This window comes from Epinephelus lanceolatus, chromosome 3 (genome assembly GCF_041903045.1).
Source record: "Epinephelus lanceolatus isolate andai-2023 chromosome 3, ASM4190304v1, whole genome shotgun sequence".
NCBI lineage: Eukaryota > Metazoa > Chordata > Actinopteri > Perciformes > Serranidae > Epinephelus > Epinephelus lanceolatus.
In genome coordinates this window covers 27,297,578-27,322,444 of record NC_135736.1, presented here as the reverse complement: position 1 = coordinate 27,322,444, position 24,867 = coordinate 27,297,578, and the positions used below count along the sequence as shown (strand labels likewise).

At 41.7% G+C, this 24,867-nt stretch overlaps 1 protein-coding gene across 2 annotated transcripts in view; it reads right to left on the bottom strand.

Moving 5' to 3' along the window:
- znf827 (zinc finger protein 827) overlaps window positions 1-24,867 on the bottom strand; it is a 77,809-nt gene that overhangs the window by 8,635 nt on the left and 44,307 nt on the right. For both annotated transcript variants that reach the window (XM_033623318.2, XM_033623320.2), the window contains exons 6-11: window positions 21,937-22,176; window positions 17,869-17,923; window positions 17,641-17,741; window positions 5,651-5,788; window positions 4,228-4,399; window positions 1,965-2,131 (exon numbers count right to left, since the gene is read on the bottom strand). In XM_033623318.2, the coding sequence (XP_033479209.1) occupies window positions 1,965-2,131; window positions 4,228-4,399; window positions 5,651-5,788; window positions 17,641-17,741; window positions 17,869-17,923; window positions 21,937-22,176 (873 nt within the window). The remainder of the gene's footprint in view (window positions 1-1,964; window positions 2,132-4,227; window positions 4,400-5,650; window positions 5,789-17,640; window positions 17,742-17,868; window positions 17,924-21,936; window positions 22,177-24,867) is intronic.

The window sequence follows — 24,867 nt, the reverse complement described above, 5'->3', positions numbered from 1 at the left end:
GTCAGCAATAAACTGGACAAAGCTGTTTTAGACAAAAACACTCATATCGACCACCAGGGGTTCACACCAGCAGCTTTAAAAGTCCAAAGAAGGTCGACTGGAGGAGGATTGTTTGTGAAACCCAATTCTGCTGCTTGTCTTTCCCCGTGTCCTCTGAACTGACACACAACTACGTGTTTATGAAGTGTAAATTACTGTTTCATTAGGACATTAGGATGTTTTGACTTGGAACTAATGCTCAGTAAAAAACTGGGAAGGTGCATTAAAGTCTATTTAGTATTTAGACAGTGATGCTAATTGTGCTGGTTCTGTAATTAAACACTTTGGATCTGAATTGAAAGTAGAGCTGAAACTACGAGTAAGTTAGTTAATCTATTTATCTGAACAGATTTTGCTAATTGTTGCTAATTGTCATTATTTAAAGCAAAATGTCAAAACAAATTCAAGGTATCAGCTTCTCAAACACAGCTGCACCATGGACCTTTTTTACTGTAGTAATGATACAAGTATAGAGCATATTTTCCTCATATTCTGCCTCCTCATTTTAAAGAGTATCTTATACCTCATATTAAAGGACTATTCTCAAAGTCATATTTGACAGTCAATTAAATATCCTTTGTTTTGAACTGTTGGTCAGACAAAATACATTTACATGTGTCAATTTTGTCATTTTTCACTCTCATAGAACAAACAATTACTTGTAAAAAATAATCAGCAGATGAATCCATAATCAATACTGACTTTGAGCTTCAGTTCAAGTGAGTAGTGTAGGATTTTTTATCTCTAGAAACAGATATCTGCGTATGTATGCAGAGTCTGTAGGCAACGGGACAAAATTTTTGCATCCGAAGTGCTCAGGTTTCCGTTTGTAGTCTGAGTAGTATTGACCAATCATGTTTGAATAGCAGGTTGACAGTGTGGTGTGTGAAGAGGCGGAACACACTGGCTGAAATACAATCTTGGAACCCATCGGCTATTGTCTGACTAAGAGTTAGCTTTATATTAGCTTTTTAAAAGTGTAGCTGCATTCATATGCAGATATGTTAATAGAGATTAGCTGCAATGATTGGCGCACAGAAGAGAAAGCCTTCGCCCGTATATCTACTGGCTGCACCGGATCAGCCCGAAATATTGTCTCTCGCACTCCTCAGAGACTTTATCAGTCAGACATTAGCCGATGCACTCCAAGATTGAATGAATTGTAACCTCATCATTGTCAGAAATCAGAGCGACTGTGTATAAAAATTCATGTCCACAATTTTCAAAAACCCTTAAAAATTGAGAGTCAGCTCTTTAATGTCAGTCACTGTTTAAATTTAAACCCCATGTGTTGGAGTGCAGAGCCAAAACAATACAAAATGTGTCACTGTCCAAGTACTGCACTGTATTTCTATTCTGAGTTGTGAACAAGAGCCACAATGTGTAAGCTACCACCCACTCTAACATGTGAGAGTAATTTTGAAAATAACTCCATAAATCATTTTCCTAGGGGTTGAATCATGCACTTTGCTACTATTCAGTACATGTTTGAGAAGCCTGCATGAGCAGCAAACACAGGAACATTACCCCAGAGCTGAAACGACAGGGCGATTTATCTTTTGGTCAGTCGAGAGAAAAGTCGAATCATCAAGTCTTAATGATCGATTTAGTTATTTTTTTTTTAAGTTCTAGTGTCTGTCAGCTTCTTAGTTTGGAGGATTTGCTGCTTTTGTTTGTTATGTAATAGTAATAAATTGCAAATTTTAAGGTTTTGGACTGTTGGATAGAAAAAAATAAGCAATTTGGAACAGTCACCATGAGCTTTAGGAAATTGTGATGAGTGTTTCATTATTTTCTGACAATTTATACACTAAACAACTAACTGATTAACTCAAAAAAACAACCCAACACATTTAGAGAAGCTATTTCATTACTTCAGTCACTCAGGACCAGTGGACCACCACGTGTCACCAGGGATTGTGTACCTGCATGTCCAGTACTAATGTGGTTCTTCATGTCGTTCTCCTCCATGCAGACATAGTCACAGACGCTGCAGCAGAGCGAGAACATCCACTGCTCCTTGTCCACATGGAGCGACATGTGGCTGACAAACTGGGCATTCAGCTCCGTCTGGAAATCACACACATGGCAGCTGGACAGAGAACAGAGAGGAAAGGGAAGGATGGCGAGAATAACAAGGGGGTGGGGGGGGGTGGGGGGGACCGTCAGCCTTAGTGTTATATTATGTCTGCATAAATTGGTAAGTGGTACAGCACGGATACATTTCTTTTAATTTGATTAAGATTATTGAATATTTCAACACTGCAGACGTGGTGCTATTTGACTCTTTCCAGATCATCATTAGCCACATAAAAGTATTCCAGTACACAAGTACAGCATTTTGGGAAATTCACTCATTCACCTGGAGAAGAAGATCAAGAACACTAACACACTAAAAATCACACTCAATATGAAGCTACAGCCAGGAGATGGTTAACTAACAAGCGTGTAACAATACATGTGTTGAACCTTTCTGTGCGAGGCGTTCGGCTCGGTATGCAATACAAGCCGAGTAATTTCTTTTTTTTTTTTTTTAAAGATTTTTTTGGGGCATTTTTTGCCTTTATTTGACAGGACAGTTAAGTGTGAAAGGGGGAGAGAGAGAGAGGGGATGACATGCAGCAAAGGGCCACAGGCTGGACTCGAACCCGGGCCGCTGCGGCAACAGCCTTATACATGGGGCGTCTGCTCTACCACTAAGCCACTGACGCCCCACGAGCCGAGTAATTTGTTGACCTACTATTTGTTAGCGCCATTTCTAGCAAGTCCTAGTTTTCTATTATTTTTTGAGTCATTCTAATGCGGCAACCTTTGATTAAAGGCAGGTGGGCTAACGTTTGGAGCGTGGACGACGCCATGGGGTTACAGTCTTTAACCGCAACCCATTTGGTTAGATTCTGTTGTCTGATGAAGTCATTAAATACCCCATTGATTTGAATTAGTTTTTGTGAAGGCCTTTGTTTGGGGAATGTTTGTTTGGGGATTCTTGTTTCCATTTATTTTAAACGCGACAGTCAAGACAATCAGTTCATAGCGCCATCTTGCAAACCTGAAAATCAATCTACTCTCAAACCAACCAATGCACCCTGGATCATCAAACAGTGAGTAAAGCTAAACCAAAGACAGTGAGTTCATCGTATCTCCCGTTATGGCATCTGTGGGCGGCTATTTTTTAACTTATTTGGAAGCTGCAATACTATTACATCTGCAGAAATAAAATATACATCTTAAACTGTGTGAAATGTTATGTTTTCAGCGCCACTACACACGACGTAACATGCCATGCGCTGTGTGCCCATCCCACCCCAAAGCAATACATTCTACTCCAATGAGACATGCTAGGATGCACGCTACGCTAAAAGAGCTTGTTACAAAGTGGTTAGTAACACCTGTAACGCCATAACCAGACCACAAATAGAAAATCCTCCGATAACCTACAGGTCTGGCATTGGGTGTCACTTTGGTTTCGATGTGAAACATAAAGGGGGATGGCGAGAGACTTAAAATGACAACGGTATGTCACATCTGCTACACAACTGTACGTTACATCAATGGGAATATTTCAAACATGTTAACTCATTTCACTCCCCCCTGTGTGTCAGTGGGTGGAACAAAACGGAAACAAGGAGCAACACACATGCTACAAGCTAACATTATCCCCGCAGCATTTAGGCAGACATTCCTACCTGATCACCAAAACGATTGCTATGTTTATAGCCGCAGATATGAGACCTGACTTTGTAGTGGAAAACTCTTTACGAACATGCTAAATGTAATTGAGCCCAGTTAGAATATTCCTTCATAAACCCATTACAGCCAGACTGTAATTTATGCTTTGTACAAAAAAACAAAAAAACAAATAACAATGTTAGTTTTAAAACACTAAACATTTTAAAAACAAGTAAATTTATCTGGCATTTCATAAACAGAACTGTTTCTAGTGTTTGAATTTGTTTATAACTACCATAAAGAGCTGGTTTTGTTTTGTATACAATGTGTCTTGTTAATGTAACGTATAGAGACAGAAGTCTATTTTGGGAGGGTGTCTCGCTGATGAGGCCAGCTACAGATGTGAAGAAACTGTTTTCGTGGCGTGAGGTGAGTGTTTCAAAGAGTTTACGACCCCTGATATTGGCTCGAGACATCCTAAAAGGATTTGTGTGTTGTGTTTTGCTCTGTTATCATTACCTGTAGTAGTAGGGGCAGTTCTTGCGCTCAGCAGAGTCAGCTGTAACAGCGCTGACGATCTGCTCGGCGTCTGTGTTGACCAGCTTGACAGAGTGGATGGTCAGGTGCTGATTGAGGTTAGCCCTGCACTTGGCTGCATAAGGACACAGGTGACACTTGTACTTCCTCTCTTCTGCAAAAATAAACACAAACACAAAGACCTCGGGTTACTGTAAACATTACCTCAGATGATATTTCATTAAGCTGCACTCAGCCTCTGAGCCTTCAAAGCAAGCTTAAACCTAATTACTTAATGCCTAACCCTGCCTCACCTTCGCCCGACCCCAACTGTAACTCTGATCCTTGGAAGAGGAAGAAAAAAAAGAAGAAGAAAAAAAAAACACCTTGTGATGTCTGACAAAATCAACTTTTCGGAGAAGCATCTGGATGATTCTGTAGATGATAGTGAAAATATGAGGCATGTACAGACATAATTTTAACATATTCGCCAGCACTATAAAATAATTTGCATAAAAACCAATGCAAAATAACAATCTCTCCTTTAATCCCACAACAAATCAACATAACAACATGTCTTCTCCCTCTAGCTCCCCCTCAAACACACACACACACTCACACACACACCATTTGCCCCAAGGACATGAAGCCAGGCAACCTTTATGTCGCCGGGGAAACCAAAAAGACCATCACACTGACATATGCCCCTGCTTCTGCTCTCTGTGGTGTGGCCAAGCTGTTCACAGCCAACGCTCTCAGATGGCGTGTGTGTGTGTCGTGTAGTGTGTGCACGCAAAATGTGAGAGCATGTCCAATTGTGCGGGGGCATTTTGTACACGAGTCTCCATTTGTGCGCCCAGTGATTTAGTCTGCAATCCCAAGTAGGTTGCATTAATTTCTAATCCGGCGTTCATTGGCTTTAAATAAAATTGCATAAGCGGGATGCTTATTAATTTATTTTCCTAATAAGGACGGAGAGAGGGATTGCGGAAGACAGTGACGGGAGAGAATGGATCAGTTGGGAGCAAAGGAGGGCCAAGTTTGAAAACACAGTGTAATCAAGACACAGGGGAGTGTACAGCTTCATCCTGAGGAAGTCTCCCGTGTCCGAGTGCGAGAGAGAAAGTGAATGAGGGAACCAATCGTGACTGCATCAGAAATACTGGTGTGTGTGTGTGTGTGTGTGTGTGTGTGTGTGTGGATACTCTGTGAGGCATCCCTCTAGCTGGGTAATTAGACGGGCAGTTTTCCCAGTGAGACTAATCATGGTAGTAATCTCTTTAAAGGAAGGGTAATCTAGTCTAGTCAACCTTATTTACTTACTGTGGGCAGCACAAACACAAGTACACATGCACAAACACACCAGCTTACATCTATACATTCAACAAAGACATGCAAATGTGCGGCGGTGGTGTGTTTTATTTACCTGTGTGCAGAGACAGATGTCTGGAAAGGGTCTGCTGTCTACCGAACACCTTGCCACAGACAGGACAGGGGAAGAGCTGTTCATTTAGTCTCCACTGGGCGATCCCGTTTCCCGGCTCGCCGTCATCCTTTTCTGAGTCTGGAACACACACACACGCACACAAACACAGAAAACCATCCTCATCACTCACTGCTGACACAATCAGCCACAGAAGCATCCAGCAGGTAGACCAAAGGCTGTAAAGTCATGACGCTATAAATCAAAGTAACTTAAGTATAATATGTCTTGATGTTGAAACCGTAACTACCAAACCACAACACACTGCTGTGGTATGTGCTAATGTAGTGATAGTGGTGTTCTTTGAATTGTAGGGTATTTTTATCATCAGGAAGTTTTGCCTTTATTTATTTAATAGTGGATGTATGAGAGGTGACAGGAAGCAAGGGGATAAGGGGGACGAGGAGAATGAATGCAGCACAGGTCAGAAACAAACCAGGGAAAGTTGTGATCAGTGCAGAATATTGTGTGTGTGTTAACCACCAGGACGCCCCATTTACATCCATCTTTAATGAGATTTAACACCAGTAAAACAGCTGGAACAACACAACTGTTTCTTCACTTCATATTTGCTTAAAGAATACTTTGCAGTGTTTCCCCTATAATTGTACAAGCCTAATGGGACCAGGCCAAGAGATCTGTGTTTGTGGGGGAGACTTTGAAATGATGAGGTATCATCTATTTCCAAATGGTTTCAGATGGACAAACTCTCTCAATATAACAAAAATAAAAACATATAAAAGACAAAGTCAACATCGAAATAAATCACGGTCCTTGTATTAAATTCCTAGGAGTCATAGCAGATGAAAAACTAACATGGAGATATCGTATTGAACTTGTCTGCAAAAAGATGTCGGTTATGTAGAGTATGTTCACTGGTTAATCATTCCTGTATTTTAACTCTTTATTACAGCTTAATTAATCCTCATATAATGTTGCGTGATACTGCTTAGGCTGCCACATGTCCCACTTATCCTAACGAGATTTTTCTAATTCAAAAGAAATTTTTGAGAGTGATTATCTTCGCTAAAAGACGCGACTCATCTGCTCCGCTCTTAAGAAATTATTAGCGTATATCTATCACTATCAATATCAGTTTTTAAGGTGAACATATACCAGACATGTGTATTCATGTATAAATATATACACCTGACTCATGACCTGCCCAGTGTTTTCCAGAACTTATTTAAGTCTTCCTCAGACAGTAACTGATATTCCACAAGACACTCTAAGCACTTAAATCTAAGGTATTGTCGGACGTCCCTTAACCAATATTCACTGAAATAGAGGACCATCTCACTGGAACAACCTTCTTCCTTCACTACATTTAACATGGACATAATCGTTATTCAAAAAACATCTGAAAAAGACCCTTAACATTTTACTGATGCATGTGTAATACATTTCAGAATGTAAATACAATTTTTTGTAATGAGTACATTTCTATTTGTTTTGAATTTCTGATCAGTTAAAATTTGTTTTTAACTTTTGCTTTTCACTTACAATCCCTGTTATTTTAAAGGGGAGGTATCTCCATAAGCCATTTTTGGCTTCTAACCTCTTCTGCACAATGTTTAAACTTTTTTAAACAATGTTTAAACTTTTCTGCATTCGCGGTCATTTAGGGTCACGCAAGTTTCTCTCCTCTCTGTGCTTCAATAAAACCTGCTATAGCCTTATGGTAATAATGGTGACTAGCAAAAAGGAAATTTTTTTTTTTTTAACCTTGACAGTTACATTTGTGCAAATTTTTATACTTTTATTTAATGTTCTTTTCAAATATTTTTCTTGTTGCCAACCTGCAGCCACCCCAAAGCAGTCAACCTCTGGGAAACACTGACTTTGACAACTTGGGGAAATATGTTTGTTCCCTTTCGTACAGAGAGTTAGATGACAATGTTGATGCCATTCTCATATCTGTCCACTAAATATGAAGCTACAACCAGCTGGAAATTACCTTAGCTTGGCACAAAGACTAGACACAAGGGAAAACAACAGACTTGCCAAGACACAAGAAAATGAAAATGTCCGGTCGAGAAATAGTCTGACACATAACCCCCCATAAACCACATCTTGTTTTTATATGTAACGTGTTGAGCTTTAAAGCTACCTGTATGTGTATCGTTGAATGTTGAACTTTTTCGTTACCTATCCCTTAAGTGATAAATAAATTGAGATATATATTCTACCCAGCTTTAATAACCTCATACAGTATTCTCTTTCTGTTGAGGTGCCCGTGTGCTCTCCCACTGCTCATCAGTTCTAAGCCCTCCTATGGAGGCCATGTGGCTCCCATGCTAATCAGCCTGCATTACTATGTACAGTGCTCTGCCTCTGGTCTCCACCCGACTACACAGACAGGCAGGAGAGGATGGAGGGGGACTGGAGATGGGACAAATGACACAGAAAAGAATCAATGACATGACGCAAGATACAGAAGAAATAAGCAGCCCTTTTTACACAGAGGTCAAACTACAGGGCCACTATGAAGTTCCCTTTGCATTTTTACACAGAACCATACCATTTACTGTCTCTTTTATGGTAGCTGACCTCATTGTTTTCCCAATTTGTGGACATTTGTGGCCATGTTCTTCGTCTTCAAGTTAGCTGCTAACTACAATCAGCTACTTTTTAAATCTTCTGCAGTGGGTCAGACACATAACACGCCCTCAAAACAGTACACCCGTGCTGCCACTGATCCCGTCCTGCTGGCTGTCCCTTTCATACAGACATCATTTCGGCTCTGTTCGTACCTCCGATTGCTGGCTTAAAAGCGAGACAACTCTGTCCCCCCACTCCACAATCGTACCTTTTATACAGAACGGCAAAGCAGCATGACAGCATGAAATTCCCACCCTGAAGAGGCAGTGTAAAAGGGGCTAGAGAGTGAAAGAGACAATACACTCACATCACATTTTACCAGCAGTGGATCTATCTATGATTAATCTAATTCCATTAAGATGCTGTGTAAGTACAACATGACATTCACTCATTTGGCTGCTTTAAATCATGGCAACGTGCTACTCTCTGGTAAAGTAGTGCTCAGCCAAAAACTAGGAGGTATACCAGTCTAGTCTATCAGGAAAAGTCTCATTCCCTTTTACTTCAGTGAGACAACAGAACTGACACACTGTGGGCTAATTTGCTAACCCACAAGACAGAAACCTGTCTGCTACCATTTGACAGATGCTCCTTGTCTCGCCTGCGGGTGGGATGCAGTGCAAATGCATTCTTAATGTTAACAGCAAGCACCAGTCCTTTGCTCTAAAGCCTGCAGCATACACGTTTCACTGTAGCTCTCGTTACTGTATGTCACCCCCCCCCCTTCCCTCCCTCCCGCTGCACCCCATAATCAAAGAAATAAAAAGAATGAGAGCGACTATTTTCAGATGCTTTGATAGAGTCTGAAGAATTGAAGTTTCTGCTTTGAATTAAACCAGAATAAAAACGTATAGTACTTTTCTCATTGTGCTGTGCAACTTATGCAGATGGAGGCAGGATTTTTACTTCTCATCTGCAATGTGCAGAGAACACGCAACACGCACTGACCTTGGACAAAACTTTTTGTATTTGCGAGGCATTAGATTCTTTAAGTTATTCTGAGTTTTACTCTCAGTGTTCATAAAGGATGGAAAAACTCTGTTGCTTACTTTCCCCCTCTCACTTAAAGTTTTGATTCTTTGCAGATGGAAATCAGCGTACACAAGCCTGACAGTTCTGACTTTACAAAAGAGAGAGAAGAAATTGAATCTTTAAGTCACATAATGTACAGTTTATACCGAACACCAAGTTGTGGTAGCTTCTTGAAGTCACATTTCACCATTAAAAGGGCTTTTTCCTTTTAAAGCCGCCCTACAAAACCCATTGATGAGGTGTCTGTGGTGGTAAAGATGCCGCAATGAGGAAAAGCAGAATGTTTTCAGGAATTTGGGGGTATGTTTTATGTTAACCAAATGTTAAAGAACAGATGCATCGGCTTTGGAAGGTGGTGCGAAAGGACATTTTATTGTTGTGTCACTGACTCACAAACCCTGGAGCATTTTTTTTTCTGTATCTGTGTCACAAATTTAATCCCCTCTTTGCCCCTTAACATGCAAACTAATGAATTTATGGTGTGTGCCTTTGTCCGTTTGCTTTTATTTGCCCTCACACATCTTTTTTGGAGCTGTCAAAGCAAAACACAGCACACTCTGTTTGATTCAAGCACACAAAAGAAGTGTTTAAATTCTTATTTTAGAGGAGAATGGTTAGTATACAGTGCATATGGAAGGTATCTGTTGTGTACGCAGACAGCTGGAAGGTAAAAAGGGACACAAAAAAAGTGCGAGATGCATGTGCACTACCTATAGCCACATTAGTTTGTCTCCATATGCTCTTGTGTACTTTGTTTTTATTCTATTCTTATTACAGTTTTATATACCTCTCATTATGTATTTATTTTACTTTCTGTTTATCTGTACTTAATGTCCTTCTGCTGCTGCAACAACTGGACCTCCCTGCTGGGAAGCAATATACAGTACAGGCCAAAAGTTTGGACACACCTTCTCATTCAATGCGTTTTCTTTATTTTCATGACTATTTACATTGTAGATTCTCACTGAAGGCATCAAAACTATGAATGAACACATGTGGAGTTATGTACTTAACAAAAAAAGGTGAAATAACTGAAAACATGTTTTATATTCTAGTTTCTTCAAAATAGCCACCCTTTGCTCTGATTACTGCTTTGCACACTCTTGGCATTCTCTCCATGAGCTTCAAGAGGTAGTCACCTGAAATGGTTTTCCAACAGTCTTGAAGGAGTTCCCAGAGGTGTTTAGCACTTGTTGGCCCCTTTGCCTTCACTCTGCGGTCCAGCTCACCCCAAACCATCTGGATTGGGTTCAGGTCCGGTGACTGTGGAGGCCAGGTCATCTGCCGCAGCACTCCATCACTCTCCTTCTTGGTCAAATAGCCCTTACACAGCCTGGAGGTGTGTTTGGGGTCATTGTCCTGTTGAAAAATAAATGATGGTCCAACTAAACGCAAACCGGATGGGATGGCATGTCGCTGCAGGATGCTGTGGTAGCCATGCTAGTTCAGTGTGCCTTCAATTTTGAATAAATCCCCAACAGTGTCACCAGCAAAACACCCCCACACCATCACACCTCCTCCTCCATGCTTCACAGTGGGAACCAGGCATGTGGAATCCATCCGTTCACCTTTTCTGCGTCTCACAAAGACACGGCGGTTGGAACCAAAGATCTCAAATTTGGACTCATCAGACCAAAGCACAGATTTCCACTGGTCTAATGTCCATTCCTTGTGTTTCTTGGCCCAAACAAATCTCTTCTGCTTGTTGCCTCTCCTTAGCAGTGGTTTCCTAGCAGCTATTTGACCATGAAGGCCTGATTGGCGCAGTCTCCTCTTAACAGTTGTTCTAGAGATGGGTCTGCTGCTAGAACTCTGTGTGGCATTCATCTGGTCTCTGATCTGAGCTGCTGCTAACTTGCGATTTCTGAGGCTGGTGACTCGGATGAACTTATCCTCAGAAGCAGAGGTGACTCTTGGTCTTCCTTTCCTGGGTCGGTCCTCATGTGTGCCAGTTTGGTTGTAGCGCTTGATGGTTTTTGCGACTCCACTTGGGGACACATTTAAAGTTTTTGCAATTTTCCGGACTGACTGACCTTCATTTCTTAAAGTAATGATGGCCACTCGTTTTTCTTTAGTTAGCTGATTGGTTCTTGCCATAATATGAATTTTAACAGTTGTCCAATAGGGCTGTCGGCTGTGTATTAACCTGACTTCTGCACAACACAACTGATGGTCCCAACCCCATTGATAAAGCAAGAAATTCCACTAATTAACCCTGATAAGGCACACCTGTGAAGTGGAAACCATTTCAGGTGACTACCTCTTGACGCTCATGGAGAGAATGCCAAGAGTGTGCAAAGCAGTAATCAGAGCAAAGGGTGGCTATTTTGAAGAAACTAGAATATAAAACATGTTTTCAGTTATTTCACCTTTTTTTGTTAAGTACATAACTCCACATGTGTTCATTCATAGTTTTGATGCCTTCAGTGAGAATCTACAATGTAAATAGTCATGAAAATAAAGAAAACGCATTGAATGAGAAGGTGTGTCCAAACTTTTGGCCTGTACTGTAGGTTCATCTTTTTTTTGCAATTTTGGTATGTGCCACAAATAGACTGTTTTATAACTGGTCAAAAATGATCTAATTCAAGTGCATCTTAATCTTAATTTAAAAAAGGCATATATAACTATGATTCATTCTAAGATATCCTAAATATGCTGCAAGGGAAATAACGCAGCTATCACAAATTCGAATACTGAACAGAAATGTATTTGAACTTTGAGGAGCTACATCAAGTTCAAACTGCTTTTGAATAAAGTAATGTTTGCATATTATTTTCACAGTGTTCCTTCTATGAAATATTGTTTCTAGGGTATCACAAATGGACCACAAATTAGGAAATAGTTTATAAGCAGAGCCTGTTTTTAACTGGAGCTGAAATTATTAGTCCATTAGTCGATTGACACAATTTAAATGGGAAACTATTTTGATAATAAATCATTTAAGTTGATTTCTTAAACAGAAAAGAAAAAGGGCAAACACAATGTCTGATGAAGAGGCAGTCTCTCCAATGTAAGAACTTCCTGCTTTTCAGTTTTATATAACTGTGGGATGAATATCTTAATCGTCTGTCTCCAGTAGGTTTGTGACTCACCACTGTAATAAAGGTGAGTGAGGGCACATGTGTGATGGTAAATACATGTAAATGGACCAGTGCAAAGCAACATTTAGCTGAAAAATGTATGAGTAATCAGTACACACAGTGGCTATGTTTGTGGTTCCTCACGCAGAGTAAAGCCACACAGGCGGTGAAGGTGTCACAACACGAGACATGTCAAGAAACTTACTGCGACCCCGACCAACCTGCGGGTCGTGGACATCCTGACCTCCTGCATTAGCTGCAACCCGCCTCTCAAAAAGACCTGATATCCAAGTATAGCTGCCTGATTGCACTGCTTCTCTCCTAACTTACTGTCTGTGTGTGTATTATTCTGAGAGTCCTAGGCCTTCTTATGGAGCCTTGTAGTTAAAGCTTAGCACATAAAGGCATTAACTTGTCCTGACTCATAAGTGAAACTAGGGGACGGCCTGGTCACACAAGGTGATGAGAAGCTGGATGGCAAGGGCTGGAGGCCACGACCTGGCTAACACACTGATGATTAAGCCGGTTAGGGTGTGGCGTGAGCCTTGAAGTGGTTAATGGTTTAATTAGTGCTATTAGAGCTGGAGGGAGAGGGAGAGGGACACAAACAAGAAATGAGGATCGTAAGAAACCCCAGACTGAGGAGAGAAGACACTACCTCCTACTTACTTATTGTTTCTTGCTTATAGGAATACATCACCCCCCAATGACCATTTGTCTATCAATTAATCACCAATGTTACATTGAATTAATGAAGAAAATGTGTTTTTCAGCATGTCTCCATGATGGAAAAATACAAAAATGGAGAAATTCTTGATGAATTTAAGGCATAGGTGTCTGTGTTTAACAGCAGTACTATATCAAAACATCTCATTTCAAACTCCCACACAACTCTTGCAGTGTTATCTGAGTTTCATTTATCCAGTCGTATACTCAGTACTACTCAAACAGACCACCCTTTCCAACAAGGAATAAGTGAAACTTATCAGTGCTCTCTTCAAAGCCATACTCCATTGACAAAAACAGTAATTTTACCTTTCTGAACATGGGAGTTGCTGGTCTATCGCTGCCTCAAATAGTTAGTTTATTTGTGCTATTATGGGAATTTGCTGAATTCAAACTGACCTGTTAAAACATCAAAATCAGACAATAACACAAACAAACAAACAAACAGATCAAGGCAGTGATAAATTACTGTTTTTGTCAGCGGAGTCTGGCTTTAAAGATAGTGTACCATAGATAAGCTTCACTTTTGGTTCAGTACCCTGTCGGAAAGGAAAGGGAAAGGATCCCCTTTTAGTCAACTCATCAAGAATTTCCCCAGTTTTTGGATTCTGGGTTCATTGGAGGTATGCAGGAAAAACAAAATTTCTTCATAAATTCAACGTAATACAAGGTAACTGAAACACAAATGATAATTGGAGAGGTAAGGTTTTGGCCTCATGCACCATTAGCAGCCATTAAAATTAACATTTTTTATGTCTCAGAAATACTATTAAGGGTGGTTGCCAATTATGTAGCTCACAGATAAATAGTTGTGGAATGAACATAATCGTCTATGAGCGTATAAAACTACAACCCTTATCTCCTGGTGTTTAATCATAACTTGACTATAATAATATAAATAAAAATAACTATTTTGCATTCTAGAAAAAAACAGGTACATTGTCAAATACATTATTAAAATATCTGCAATAATGATGTCAGCTTTTCTTAAATACACGGCAAGTTTCAAGACAAAATAACGACAGCTAATCTCTATAAACCGATATCTGTATGCTGAGTATGTGGGCAATGGGGCAAGATTTTGGTATTGGACGTGTTCTGGTTTCTGTTTGTCGTCCATGTTGTTTTGACCACTCGTGTTTGAAGGGCAGGTAAACAGTCCATGTGGAGAGGCAGTACACATTGGCTGAAATGCAATCTTGGAAACCATCAGTCATAGTTAACAGTTTAACTTTATATTTGTTATTCAGATATCTGTTTATGAAGATAAGTTGAAATGACCAGCACACAGAAGAAGAAGTCTCACCCTGGGTATCTGCTCTCTGCACCGGATCAGCCTGAAATATTGTCTGTCGCCTCTAGAGGCTTTATTATTGTCAAACGATAGCCGATGGGTTCTGAGACTCTAACACAACAGTCAATTGTCACTCATTGCTCACCAACAAGTGGAAACTACAAGCGCTAAAAAAAAGACGCCAGCGTGAAAGTGCCAAAAACTGCAGTTCCTCTAATACCCTGTTGAGGCTGGCTACAAAAGTGAGTCAATCCCAATAGACACCCAGGTTAAAATGCTCAACTTTATAGCAGAAATAAACATGTTTACAGCCTACGAGGCATCATCACAGTCTGTGAGTCAAATATGGTCACTTCTGCCTCCAAGAAACCAAGATGGTAATGGTTAAAATGCTGAACTGGAGGCTTTAAAACAGGAGTCACGGTGGCTACGTCTATAATTTCATACAGTTTTTGCTCACACATCATTTTAGGATCTAAATTAATAATACCACAATAAACTTAGCGAAACCAATGAGTCTCTTTATGTTGTTGTTTTGGAAAGGTGGCATGAACTAACAGGAAAGGACACTTAAGTTCACCATCCACTATACAGAAAATCTGTTTGATTGAAGATCTGCCTTCCTACAGCTGCAACTTCAAACGCTCACCAATATTTAGAACAGCAGGGTGACAAAACTGACAGAAACCAAAATGCAGATAGACAAAAGAAAAAGAGCAGGCGTAGAGAGGCATACAGTGAAAAGAGTAAAACAGTAAAAGAGCGAGCAGCAGAGGCTGGATCTGAAGCTTAAACACACAAGGGAAAGGGGAGGTGGTCTGGGCGAATTAACTTTCAGGACACTCTTGACACCCAGAAGCCAATCAGATTTTCATTAACTGGCAGAGGGACAGGCAAAGCTGGCACAAGCTAATTAACCTCTGGATCTCTCACTGCCAAAGGAACATGGAGGGAAGTTCTGGGATGCCAGGGAAGAGGGGAGGAGAGGGAGACGGGGGATGCCCTGGGCAGAGGCCTCCGGGTTGGGAAATGCGTGAGAGTGCAGAAAGGCCGCATGGAGCTCTAAAAATGAAACGGGGAGAGGGGGTTTACCAGAGAGGAGGGTGAGATCATGTTAAGTTGGAGGTGGTTAATTGAGATGTGTCCTTGTGGCTGTATACTAAGATTTAAAGGTGTCTTCATGTGTAACTGGATGTTGAGTAACTCGCCAAGCTACAAAGCACCTGTGTGAGAGTGTATGTGTGCAAGGAGTGTCTGTAAATGTATGCATATGTATGTGTACAGCATGTGCATAATGAGCATCTCTGCATATACAATTATTGCTACGAGCTACAGTGAAAATGTCATGAAGACTTGGACATGTCTTTGAAGACACTGTGCTATGAATGATGCAACAGTACTGACTGTTGGCAGTTAATTACGTCCGCGTCTTGACCAGCTGCAGATCATTTTCTGTCTATTATTTATTTGGAGAAATGGTAAAACAACGTGAACAAACATAAAGACACTGTGTCTGCAACTAACGATCATTTTTACTGTCGATTACTCTAACGATTATTTTCTCGGTTAATTGTTTTTGTCGATGAGGTGTTAAGAAGTAGTGAAAAAATGCAATTCACAACTTCTTACTCACACTGCACAAAAACCCACTAACATTTGGCTTTTGTATTTAATGGCAAAGGTTACAATCAGCATTTACTACTACGACAAATGACTCTGCAGTGGTCACGGGCGTTTATCAGCTCCAATCGGATGTGATTCAAGGTGCATCCGATCCAAAGTCAAGGTGGGTGAACATGCCAACTTTAGCCCCTTTGCTGGTGTGATGAAATGACAGGCCGCCACAAAACACTGTCCATGTCTGCCTGAGCAGCGCTTGAAAATCATTCCAAATTTAGTTGTCACTGATTCTGAGAGAAAGACTCGAGCCGTACACGTGCCACGTTTTTTGTGCCCTCAAATTCATCGTTTTTAATGTAGCCACGTGGCAGGTGTTCTCAAACGCTGAGCAACGCATTCCTGAAGGCCTATTTTTTAGGATGCAACAGCCACGCCCCAAGATAAACCGAGTTTAACTTTTGGAATACAGCACCGCATGTCATGTGACGAGCAACAACCAATCACAGCCAACAGATATCTTTCTCTTCTTCCATAAAAATCAGTCTGTGATAAATACAGACAACTTGATCATTTTGGTGCAGAGCTGTCAGAGCTTTACATCTGTCCCACGGATGATACGCCCACACACATAAGATCAGCTCTGCACTCAGGATTTGAGGTAAATAGGTTATGATAATATGACTGTTAAGGCTGCTTAGCAACGTCAGACGCAACCTGCCGCCACGCTCATGAAAGCTGGCTCAAAATAGGCACAAAAGTAGAGCCCAGCACCCGACCTTGCATTTTCCAGGCGATTAAAGACGCAGCATGTGTGCGGCCCCTTAATAGGTAAGGCAGATTTAAAAAAAAACAGAAGTAAACACTGTAACATTTTCTTTGAATTTTTTTTTCCAGGCTTTTTTTTTTACCTTTAATGGATTACGCAGATGAGGGGGGAGAGTGACACGCTGCCTGCTCCAACCACTAAGCCACAACACCGTTACATTTTCAGTGACCTCCATGCTGCTTTCTAATGTTTACTAGCCTGGCGGTGATGTCAATCGGATGCAACAGAAATAAAAAATCAGAAAGGCACACTCATCCACTGCAGAGCCAGGGTACACAGCTCTGGTCTACTGGAAACAAGAAAGCAGCTACTGCCTATTTTTAACAGGTTTTCCATCTTTTAAAAAACCTGCATACACCCACTAATTTTGGTGAAAAAAGGGTATCAGATCCAGGATGATGTCTTTGCACAATCAAGAGCCAGAGGATATCCAATTTACAGTTCTACATTACAAAGGAAAAACAATAAATATTTACATCTGAGAAGCTGGAACCAGAAAATGTTTCACATATTAGCTTGAACACTGATCAAAACGTTAAATTGATGGTCACAATAGTTGCACATTAATTTTCTGTCAACTGACTAATCGATTCATTGACTAATAGTTGCATCTTTAAACAACACAATATGAGCTGATGCCCATCCTTCTACTGCCTACAAAAAAACTGCTAGTGATATGTCTGTTCCTCTACTACTATAGTTATGTTCCTGTGTGTGTGTGTGTGTGCGTGCGTGCGTGTGTGTGTCTTACCGTGGAATGGTGCCCTGGTAGAGGAGCTGGCTTCTGCGGGGGAAGAGCTCTTGGAGCGCGAGTTAAAGGGTGATTGTCTGAAGCACTCGTCCAGGAACGGACTGAAACATGATGCATAATACTAACAGTTTATACAGCTACTAAATAAAACACATATTCAGACTGTATTTAATACAGGATATTTCCTTATTGTGAAGCAAACACACAAACAGGGTATTATTGACTCACCTGTTTATTCCCACCATGTTACTGTCTTTGTGGTTGTTGGCTTTGCTGACTTTTTCTGGAAAAACAAACAAACATATCAACCCAGTCAGTACAGTAACATTAATATATTTCCACTTATCCATTTGTGTTAAACATTACACCATCTATTCAACCCATAGACAATCTGTAAACGGATACAGGAGTTACATCTACCTCATATGTACAAGCATTTGATCAAGTGACTGATGTTCCATTGTTAGGACACACGATGAAAACTCAGCCGTCTCCATGACAATTACGCACACTCTATCTGCTGATGAAAACGTGGCTGTTGTCTCCAGGAAAAGTGGACCTTGAATTAAGAAGTTAGTGTTTTATGTTTTCACTCTGAGTCCTGAGTAACTGTAGAGAACAGATATGTAGATGTAGAAGCATCTTGATGCCCTATAAATTATTCTGTTAACAAATGGTTGCCAAAAATGTCCTAAAGCTTCCCCGCACATTGCCCATTATAGAGCAGAGAAACAAACACTATATGATCCTGGTTCCTTGAAGTTTAACTCGGCTGGTAAAGCACAGGTTGGCCATGCCAGCAGGGGTGCACTGGCCATCTGGAGTAGTGGGAGTCTCTCTGGTGGGCCCGCCGACCTGTGGGCCGAGAGTTAGCCCAGGAACACCAATATGAGAAGATTTTTGAAAAGTAACAATGTGCATGAATGGTCAGATCAGACAACCCAGATGGCGTGTGTGTGTGTGTGTGTGTGTGTGTGTGTGTGTGTGTGTGTGTGTGTAGATGGTAAAACAAAAACATTACAAACACCTCTCAACACTATAGTGTTCAATATAAATCCACTGACAGCAGCCTCAAGAAGCGCCAAGAGTTAAAACAACACCGCTAACATAATGTCAAAACACAGTTAAGATAATAAACTTGAGAAAGTTTGGATTTATTCTAAGAATGTCTTATTAGATTGCATTATAGTGTACAGATCTACCTAACAGAAAAGTACCCAGTGTACAATAATATCCACCACCTTTGGACACGCAGGAAAAGTCTGTTGAAAGCCATTTATCAGGACGAAATATTCATATATCTCATGGTGCTACTTTAGGAGGAATAAAAGCGAAATGTGTTTCCAGCTGGTGATTATCAACCTAACCTGTGTCTGACCTGCAATGCAGAGATTTTCTCACACATCAGCACCTGGTTCTAACTAGCTGCGCTTTTCCTCTCTACTTTTCCCAACTCGTAAAAACTCAAAGGCTTTTTATTTCCTGACATAACAACGTGCTGCTGAGAATAATCTTAATGTGATCGATCAACTGAATTCGACATCTCCTGACGCTTAAAGGGAGGTTTTGCCGGTATTCAACCAGCCTTGTATCATGATACAGGTAGTATGTGTGAATGAACTATGGTGAACTTGTCACCATCTTGCCAGCACCAAGATCTCCCGCCAGATGACATGCCACTTGGGCTGCTGCTCAAACTACAGATTGTTCTTCCCTATTTTTATATACCCGCCACCACAGACACAAAGAGTACAGGTATGATATAGGAACAGTAAGCTAAGCTCCACCTTCACATGCCTGTTGGGTCAGAGAGGTGACGGCACACCTAAAGCTACAAGAGCTGAGATATCACAATCAGGGCTCTATTAAAAAATACTACAAGGCATGGCAGCCCTTCCTGGACTACTTTAACAACCTTCCATGTGCCAGGTTGACTGAATAAGGCCTTCAACCCCACCCCCTTGATTTAGTTTATATTCAGTTATCAATTTATTCAATTATTATTTAATTTAGTTCAGTTGATTTTCTCTGATTTATCTATTTTACTGTTATTATTGATCTTAACATTGCTTTGAGTTACCTATGTCTGGCTTTACCTCTCCTACTTGTACTTTTTATTACTGTTTGCCCATGTGCTGTGTTCCTTTTGTACAGATTGCCTGAAAAATGCAATAAAATCAGTTAAAATAAACAGTAAACTAAGTAGTTGATGCCTATTTCTCACCTAAAATGTTATCAGAAACACTGTTTAGCTGTCATATAAGATTGCTGGTCACCTGCCAGCCGCCATATTTTTTTCGGACCGGCAACTCGCATTACGTCACCCACCAGGGGGAACCTTTATAGGTCCGGTGTGGCACAGTGCATTCTGGTAGTTGTAGGTTTTCTACCTCTTGAGCAAAAGCAAATGCCTCAGTCCTTCTTCTCTGTTTATCTGGTCATGTAGCACCAGTTTCAAAGTATGTGCGTCTTTCTCCTGCATAGACAGCCCCGTTTCATGAAGAGACCGTCTTTCCAGCAGTGAAATACTTCTTTAATAAGCCTTATATTATATTTCAATGGAATAGTTTGTCCTGATATTACTAGTGGCACTTGTTTATTTCCAGTGCCTCCACTACAAAATGCTGCAGGACACTGTTCAATAAAGATTAACATAAAAGCGTTAATATAAAAGTGTCAATAACTGCTTGTGTTTTCCAAAAAGCCTTGATGCCTTGGGAGTGTTCACACCTGAGATCACACCTGTTCATGATCATGCACTAAGACAACTCTGTTCAAGAATAATTTAAATACTGTTGCATGCACCTGTAGTGACACAAGCAGAGGGCATCAAAGTCCACCGCAATACACCAGATATTTGGAGTGCTTCTTCTGAGTGAGTCACTTCAGGTCCGACATGCTTGCAGCTCATGATCTGAATACTTGTAAAGTAGCAGCCATTTCTGGTTTCTCACAGAGCGGCTGAGTCTTAAATACAAACGATTTTAAGAGGTTTCTAAGTGGTAAGTAAAGTGAGAATTGTAAAATCAGCTCTAATACCGCTACTTGGCCAGCTGCTGTGAGCATAGTGTATGGGTTTCTGTATTCAGCTGTAAAGAGTGCTATACAAAATGCCTGAGAATGGAGCCATATGTGTAAGTTTCAAGGCGATGCACTGAAGTGAATTTCAAAGCTGCAACCATCTCAGTGTTCAGAGCGACCTTGCTACTGATGTGTCTCTGAGGTCCTACTGCTCTGGGTAATTCATATTGATTGCTCATTGTGTGACAGCAGCCCACTCTGTTCCAGTCCCCCTCACATTCAAACCCAGTTCTAAGGGGGCGGTTGTCGCTGTTGCCAGGCTAGCGATGCCCTGGCCTCCCTGGGTGGGCATACTGTGTACCCCTGCTGCCCTCTCTACCCTCCTTATCCTCTGCCCCCCGCTACAACCCCCCACCCCCACCCCTAAACACCCCACTCCGTCACACTGCTCGCCAAGGACAGAGGTCTCTTTCCACGTTGCCATGGAGATGCCGCACGGGAGAAATGTAAAGGGAGGAGGGAAGAAGCGAGGGAGGGGAAGTGCAGGGGGCGAGCGTGTGCAGCCAAGTGTGCTTGAGCCGGCATGTCTGAAAACGAGTCAAGGGAGAGAGAGGGAGGGAGAGGGAGAGAGAATGAGAGAAAGGAGGAGAGGGAGGAGGGAAGAGGGGGCATTTGTGCAGACACCACTCCCCATGGGGCCTTGTGTGAGTGTGTAAAGGTGTGCATGCAAGACTGTGTGGGAAAGAAAGACTGCCAATGTGTGAATTTGTGAATATGTGTGAGAGCAAGACGAGGAAAAAGATTTTACACGAGCTTGTTTCACTATATGGCATTTCAGCGAAGCAATCAGAGGCTGGATAGAGCCGAGGTCACAGCCCAGGACTACAAGCCTGACCCCACACGTGCACACACACACACACACACACACACACATCTGCACCTTCTCCCTGAGGGGGCGATGGTTCCACCTCAAAGCTCTGTCTTAATCTAGCAATACAAACAGCTGTCTGCAGCTTCAATGTCACTTTCATGGCCGCGCAGGTAAAAAGCAGGATGTCATTACATGTCATATATCCTCGACTTTACAAGAGAGCCACCAGGGGATGGAAATGGAAACATGTAGGTTTTATGGTCGAGTATCAAAAAACTGTCCAAGGTTTACACTGCGGCGCTGCGGGGGAAAAGAAGACATGTTACTGTGCATGTATGTGTGGATCTACCATCCCTCGGAGAGCGGCGTGTGCCTGACAGCGTGCATGTCTTGAAGGAACATACCTGACAATTTGAACAGTAGTTCGGAGGCCATTTTGACCGATATGTCCTGGGAGAAGAGGTCTTTCTGGGGGCGGGCCAACGTCTCGGGGAGGTTACTCATTGGCTCAGTCTTCTCACTCGCCCCTAAAGTGCTGAAGGCCAGCAGGTGAGAGGCAGGTGGGGTGAGTTCTGCAGGGGGTGGGTCCACCTCCATGGGCTCTGCCTTTACCTTCACCTTCTGGTACTGATCTTTGTTGTTCTCTGCAGCAGATAATTGAACAAGAGAAGATTTACTGGTTAGACTCTGAGGAGATTCAACCGTTATACATTATCTAAGGGTAAACACGTTTTTGTTTCATTTAAAGAATCTGGGTTACTGTGACCAGTTTAAGGATTATACACTAACCAGCAAAAACAGAAACCTGTGTAATGTGATGCAATGCATTACCCTTGACTGAGGTAGGATTTTGAATGCAGGACTTTTACTTGTAAAGCACTATTTGCCTAGTTCTGACCAAGTTTTCATACACAATATATTCCAGCTTTTGCCCTTACTCTGAAAAAGACAATATTCTCACTAAGCTGTTTACAGTGCTGCTAATGAAAATGAATATTCTGGGGCACTCACTAGCTCGAAAAAGAACTCCCGCACACTGTCTAACTTGCAAAAATAATGATTTTAATGCTGCTGCAACATTTCAGTGACTAGCTCTTCATCAGGCAAACAGTTTTGTAACAAAGAGAAGCCATCTTAAGTAGGAGTGGCTGTGAGTTTGCACACATTACCCACGTGCAGTAGGAAGACATCAATACCAAACATCAAAAAGTTAACAATCAACATTATACACAGAAACAGAGGAACAAACAGCTTAGTGACAATCCTAAACACGCCCCCACTAACTCACCTGGTAGAGCAGGTGTCTCATGTACAAAGGCTGTGTCCTTGCTGTAGCGGCTGTGGGTTTGATTGCAACCAACAGCCCTTTGCTGCATGTCATACTCCCTCTATCTCTGCCACCTTAATGCTGTATCTGTCCTATCAAATAAAGGCAAAAGCCCCCCAAAAATAATCTAAAAAAAATGAATATGCTAGTATTTGTGTTGCATACTTTGATTTACATGTCAAAATACATGAAAATGTAACAATATAGTGTACCTGCATACCAAATTAAGGCCTTATGCGATGTGTTTTTTTGATGTGTTCATACAGCCCAAATTCACGCGTCCCACATCTGCCTCAAGAGGCTCTACACTCAGTAAGATATATGACACGTGGTCTATGGTTGTAGACTCCACATGGAAAAAAATCCACACACACACACAAACAAAAAAAAACATTAACACTCCTAAAAAGCAACAGAGGAGGGATCCCTCTGCTGTAAATGCCCTACATATCGAATGAGTCAGAGGATAACTTAAATTTTTTCATGAAGATTTGCAGACTTGAGAAGTATAAAAATTTTTAGGTAAAGACATACAACATTAGATAAACACTTGCTGACTTTCACCCAAATGTACAGGTAAATAATTTATCCAGCATACATGTTTAAAGAAGTTGTAAAGATAGAAATAAAACCAAAAGGGGGAAATCCAAATAACAGCCAAAACATTGCAGCCAAAGCCGAGCTGAGCCGGTTAGCATCTAGCTGTGTAATTATTAGGGCAAGAGGCCACCAGGAGGTCACACAGTCGCTCGGGGAGGGCTCCAGCAGCTCATGTAGGTTCACTGAAGCAAACAGGAAAGACATCAAAACACTATGAATGTTAACGAAGACGGGATGAATCTATGTTTAGAATAACCAGGGGTGTTTGGATAGAAGAGGCTCTGATTGACAGTGGTTTTCCAGCACACGAACAATGGCCTGAAAGGGTGAAAACAGCTGTTGACTCACTTCTCATACAAGTTCGAGAGGTGAGGCGAAGTGAGCGGGCTAAAAATAGTCGAGATGGCATCTGTTAGGAATGTCCCGAGCCGATCTGCAGAATCAAACACTGACTCTCCTCTCTCTGTGGATATTAAACAAAAGACTATAGGCCGCCATAAAAAAATATTGGAAACTATTAAAGGGAAACTGTGTGCAGGCTATATTTTCTTAATGCGGAGCTATTCCACTGTAAGAAATTGGTTCTCTAATGGCCTCTGTGGCTAAATTTACTAGATTAAATGTAGGCCTACTTGAGGCTATAGTGAGTATACACTGTGCAGTTGTATGATTTGGAATAAATAAACTCACTGGTACATCTGTTAGCATCTGTGCATCACACACATCTGATCTTTGACTGCAGGGAAGGCAGTGTCTCGGTGTGGTGACAAGCAGGAGCAAGACAAAGCAGTGGGGTTGATACAGTGCTGCTGACATGGCGACTCAGCACGATTATGGGATATATGAATTTGGCAGGGCATCGGGAGCAGTGGGAGGGGCAGGGGGGGAGGTTAGGAGAGCTGGAGAAAGAGTAGGGAGGGAGGGAGATACAAGGCAGTAACCCTGCGCTAACCCTGCCACCCCCCTCCCCTCACATTCTCCACTCCTCTGCTGAACGAGGCCAGTGTGAGACACCAAGACGGGTCCTGCAGTACATGGTGTGCACGTGTGAAACATGCAAGAGTATCCACTGAATCAGTATGCATGCTACTGTGTTTACGTGGGCGAATTAAAGTGTAAACTCCCCCTCGCCGCCTCCCTAGGGTCCAGGTGTAGCCAGCATGTGGGGGACACTGACAACCATCAGCCCCACTAATCCTTTAATCAGGTGGCCAGAGTTGGCCAAGAGTAACCTAGGAGAGGCTGATGGAGGGGCAGAGCAGAGGAGGAGAGAGACGGGAGGGCGGAGGGGTGAGGGTGGGGGTGGGGGCACAGCTCTGCAAGGGTCAAAAAAGGGACACGCGAGCTTCCATCATTGGATCACCACCCTAACGACAGAGGCTGAGTGGACCGCTGCACTGCAAAAACA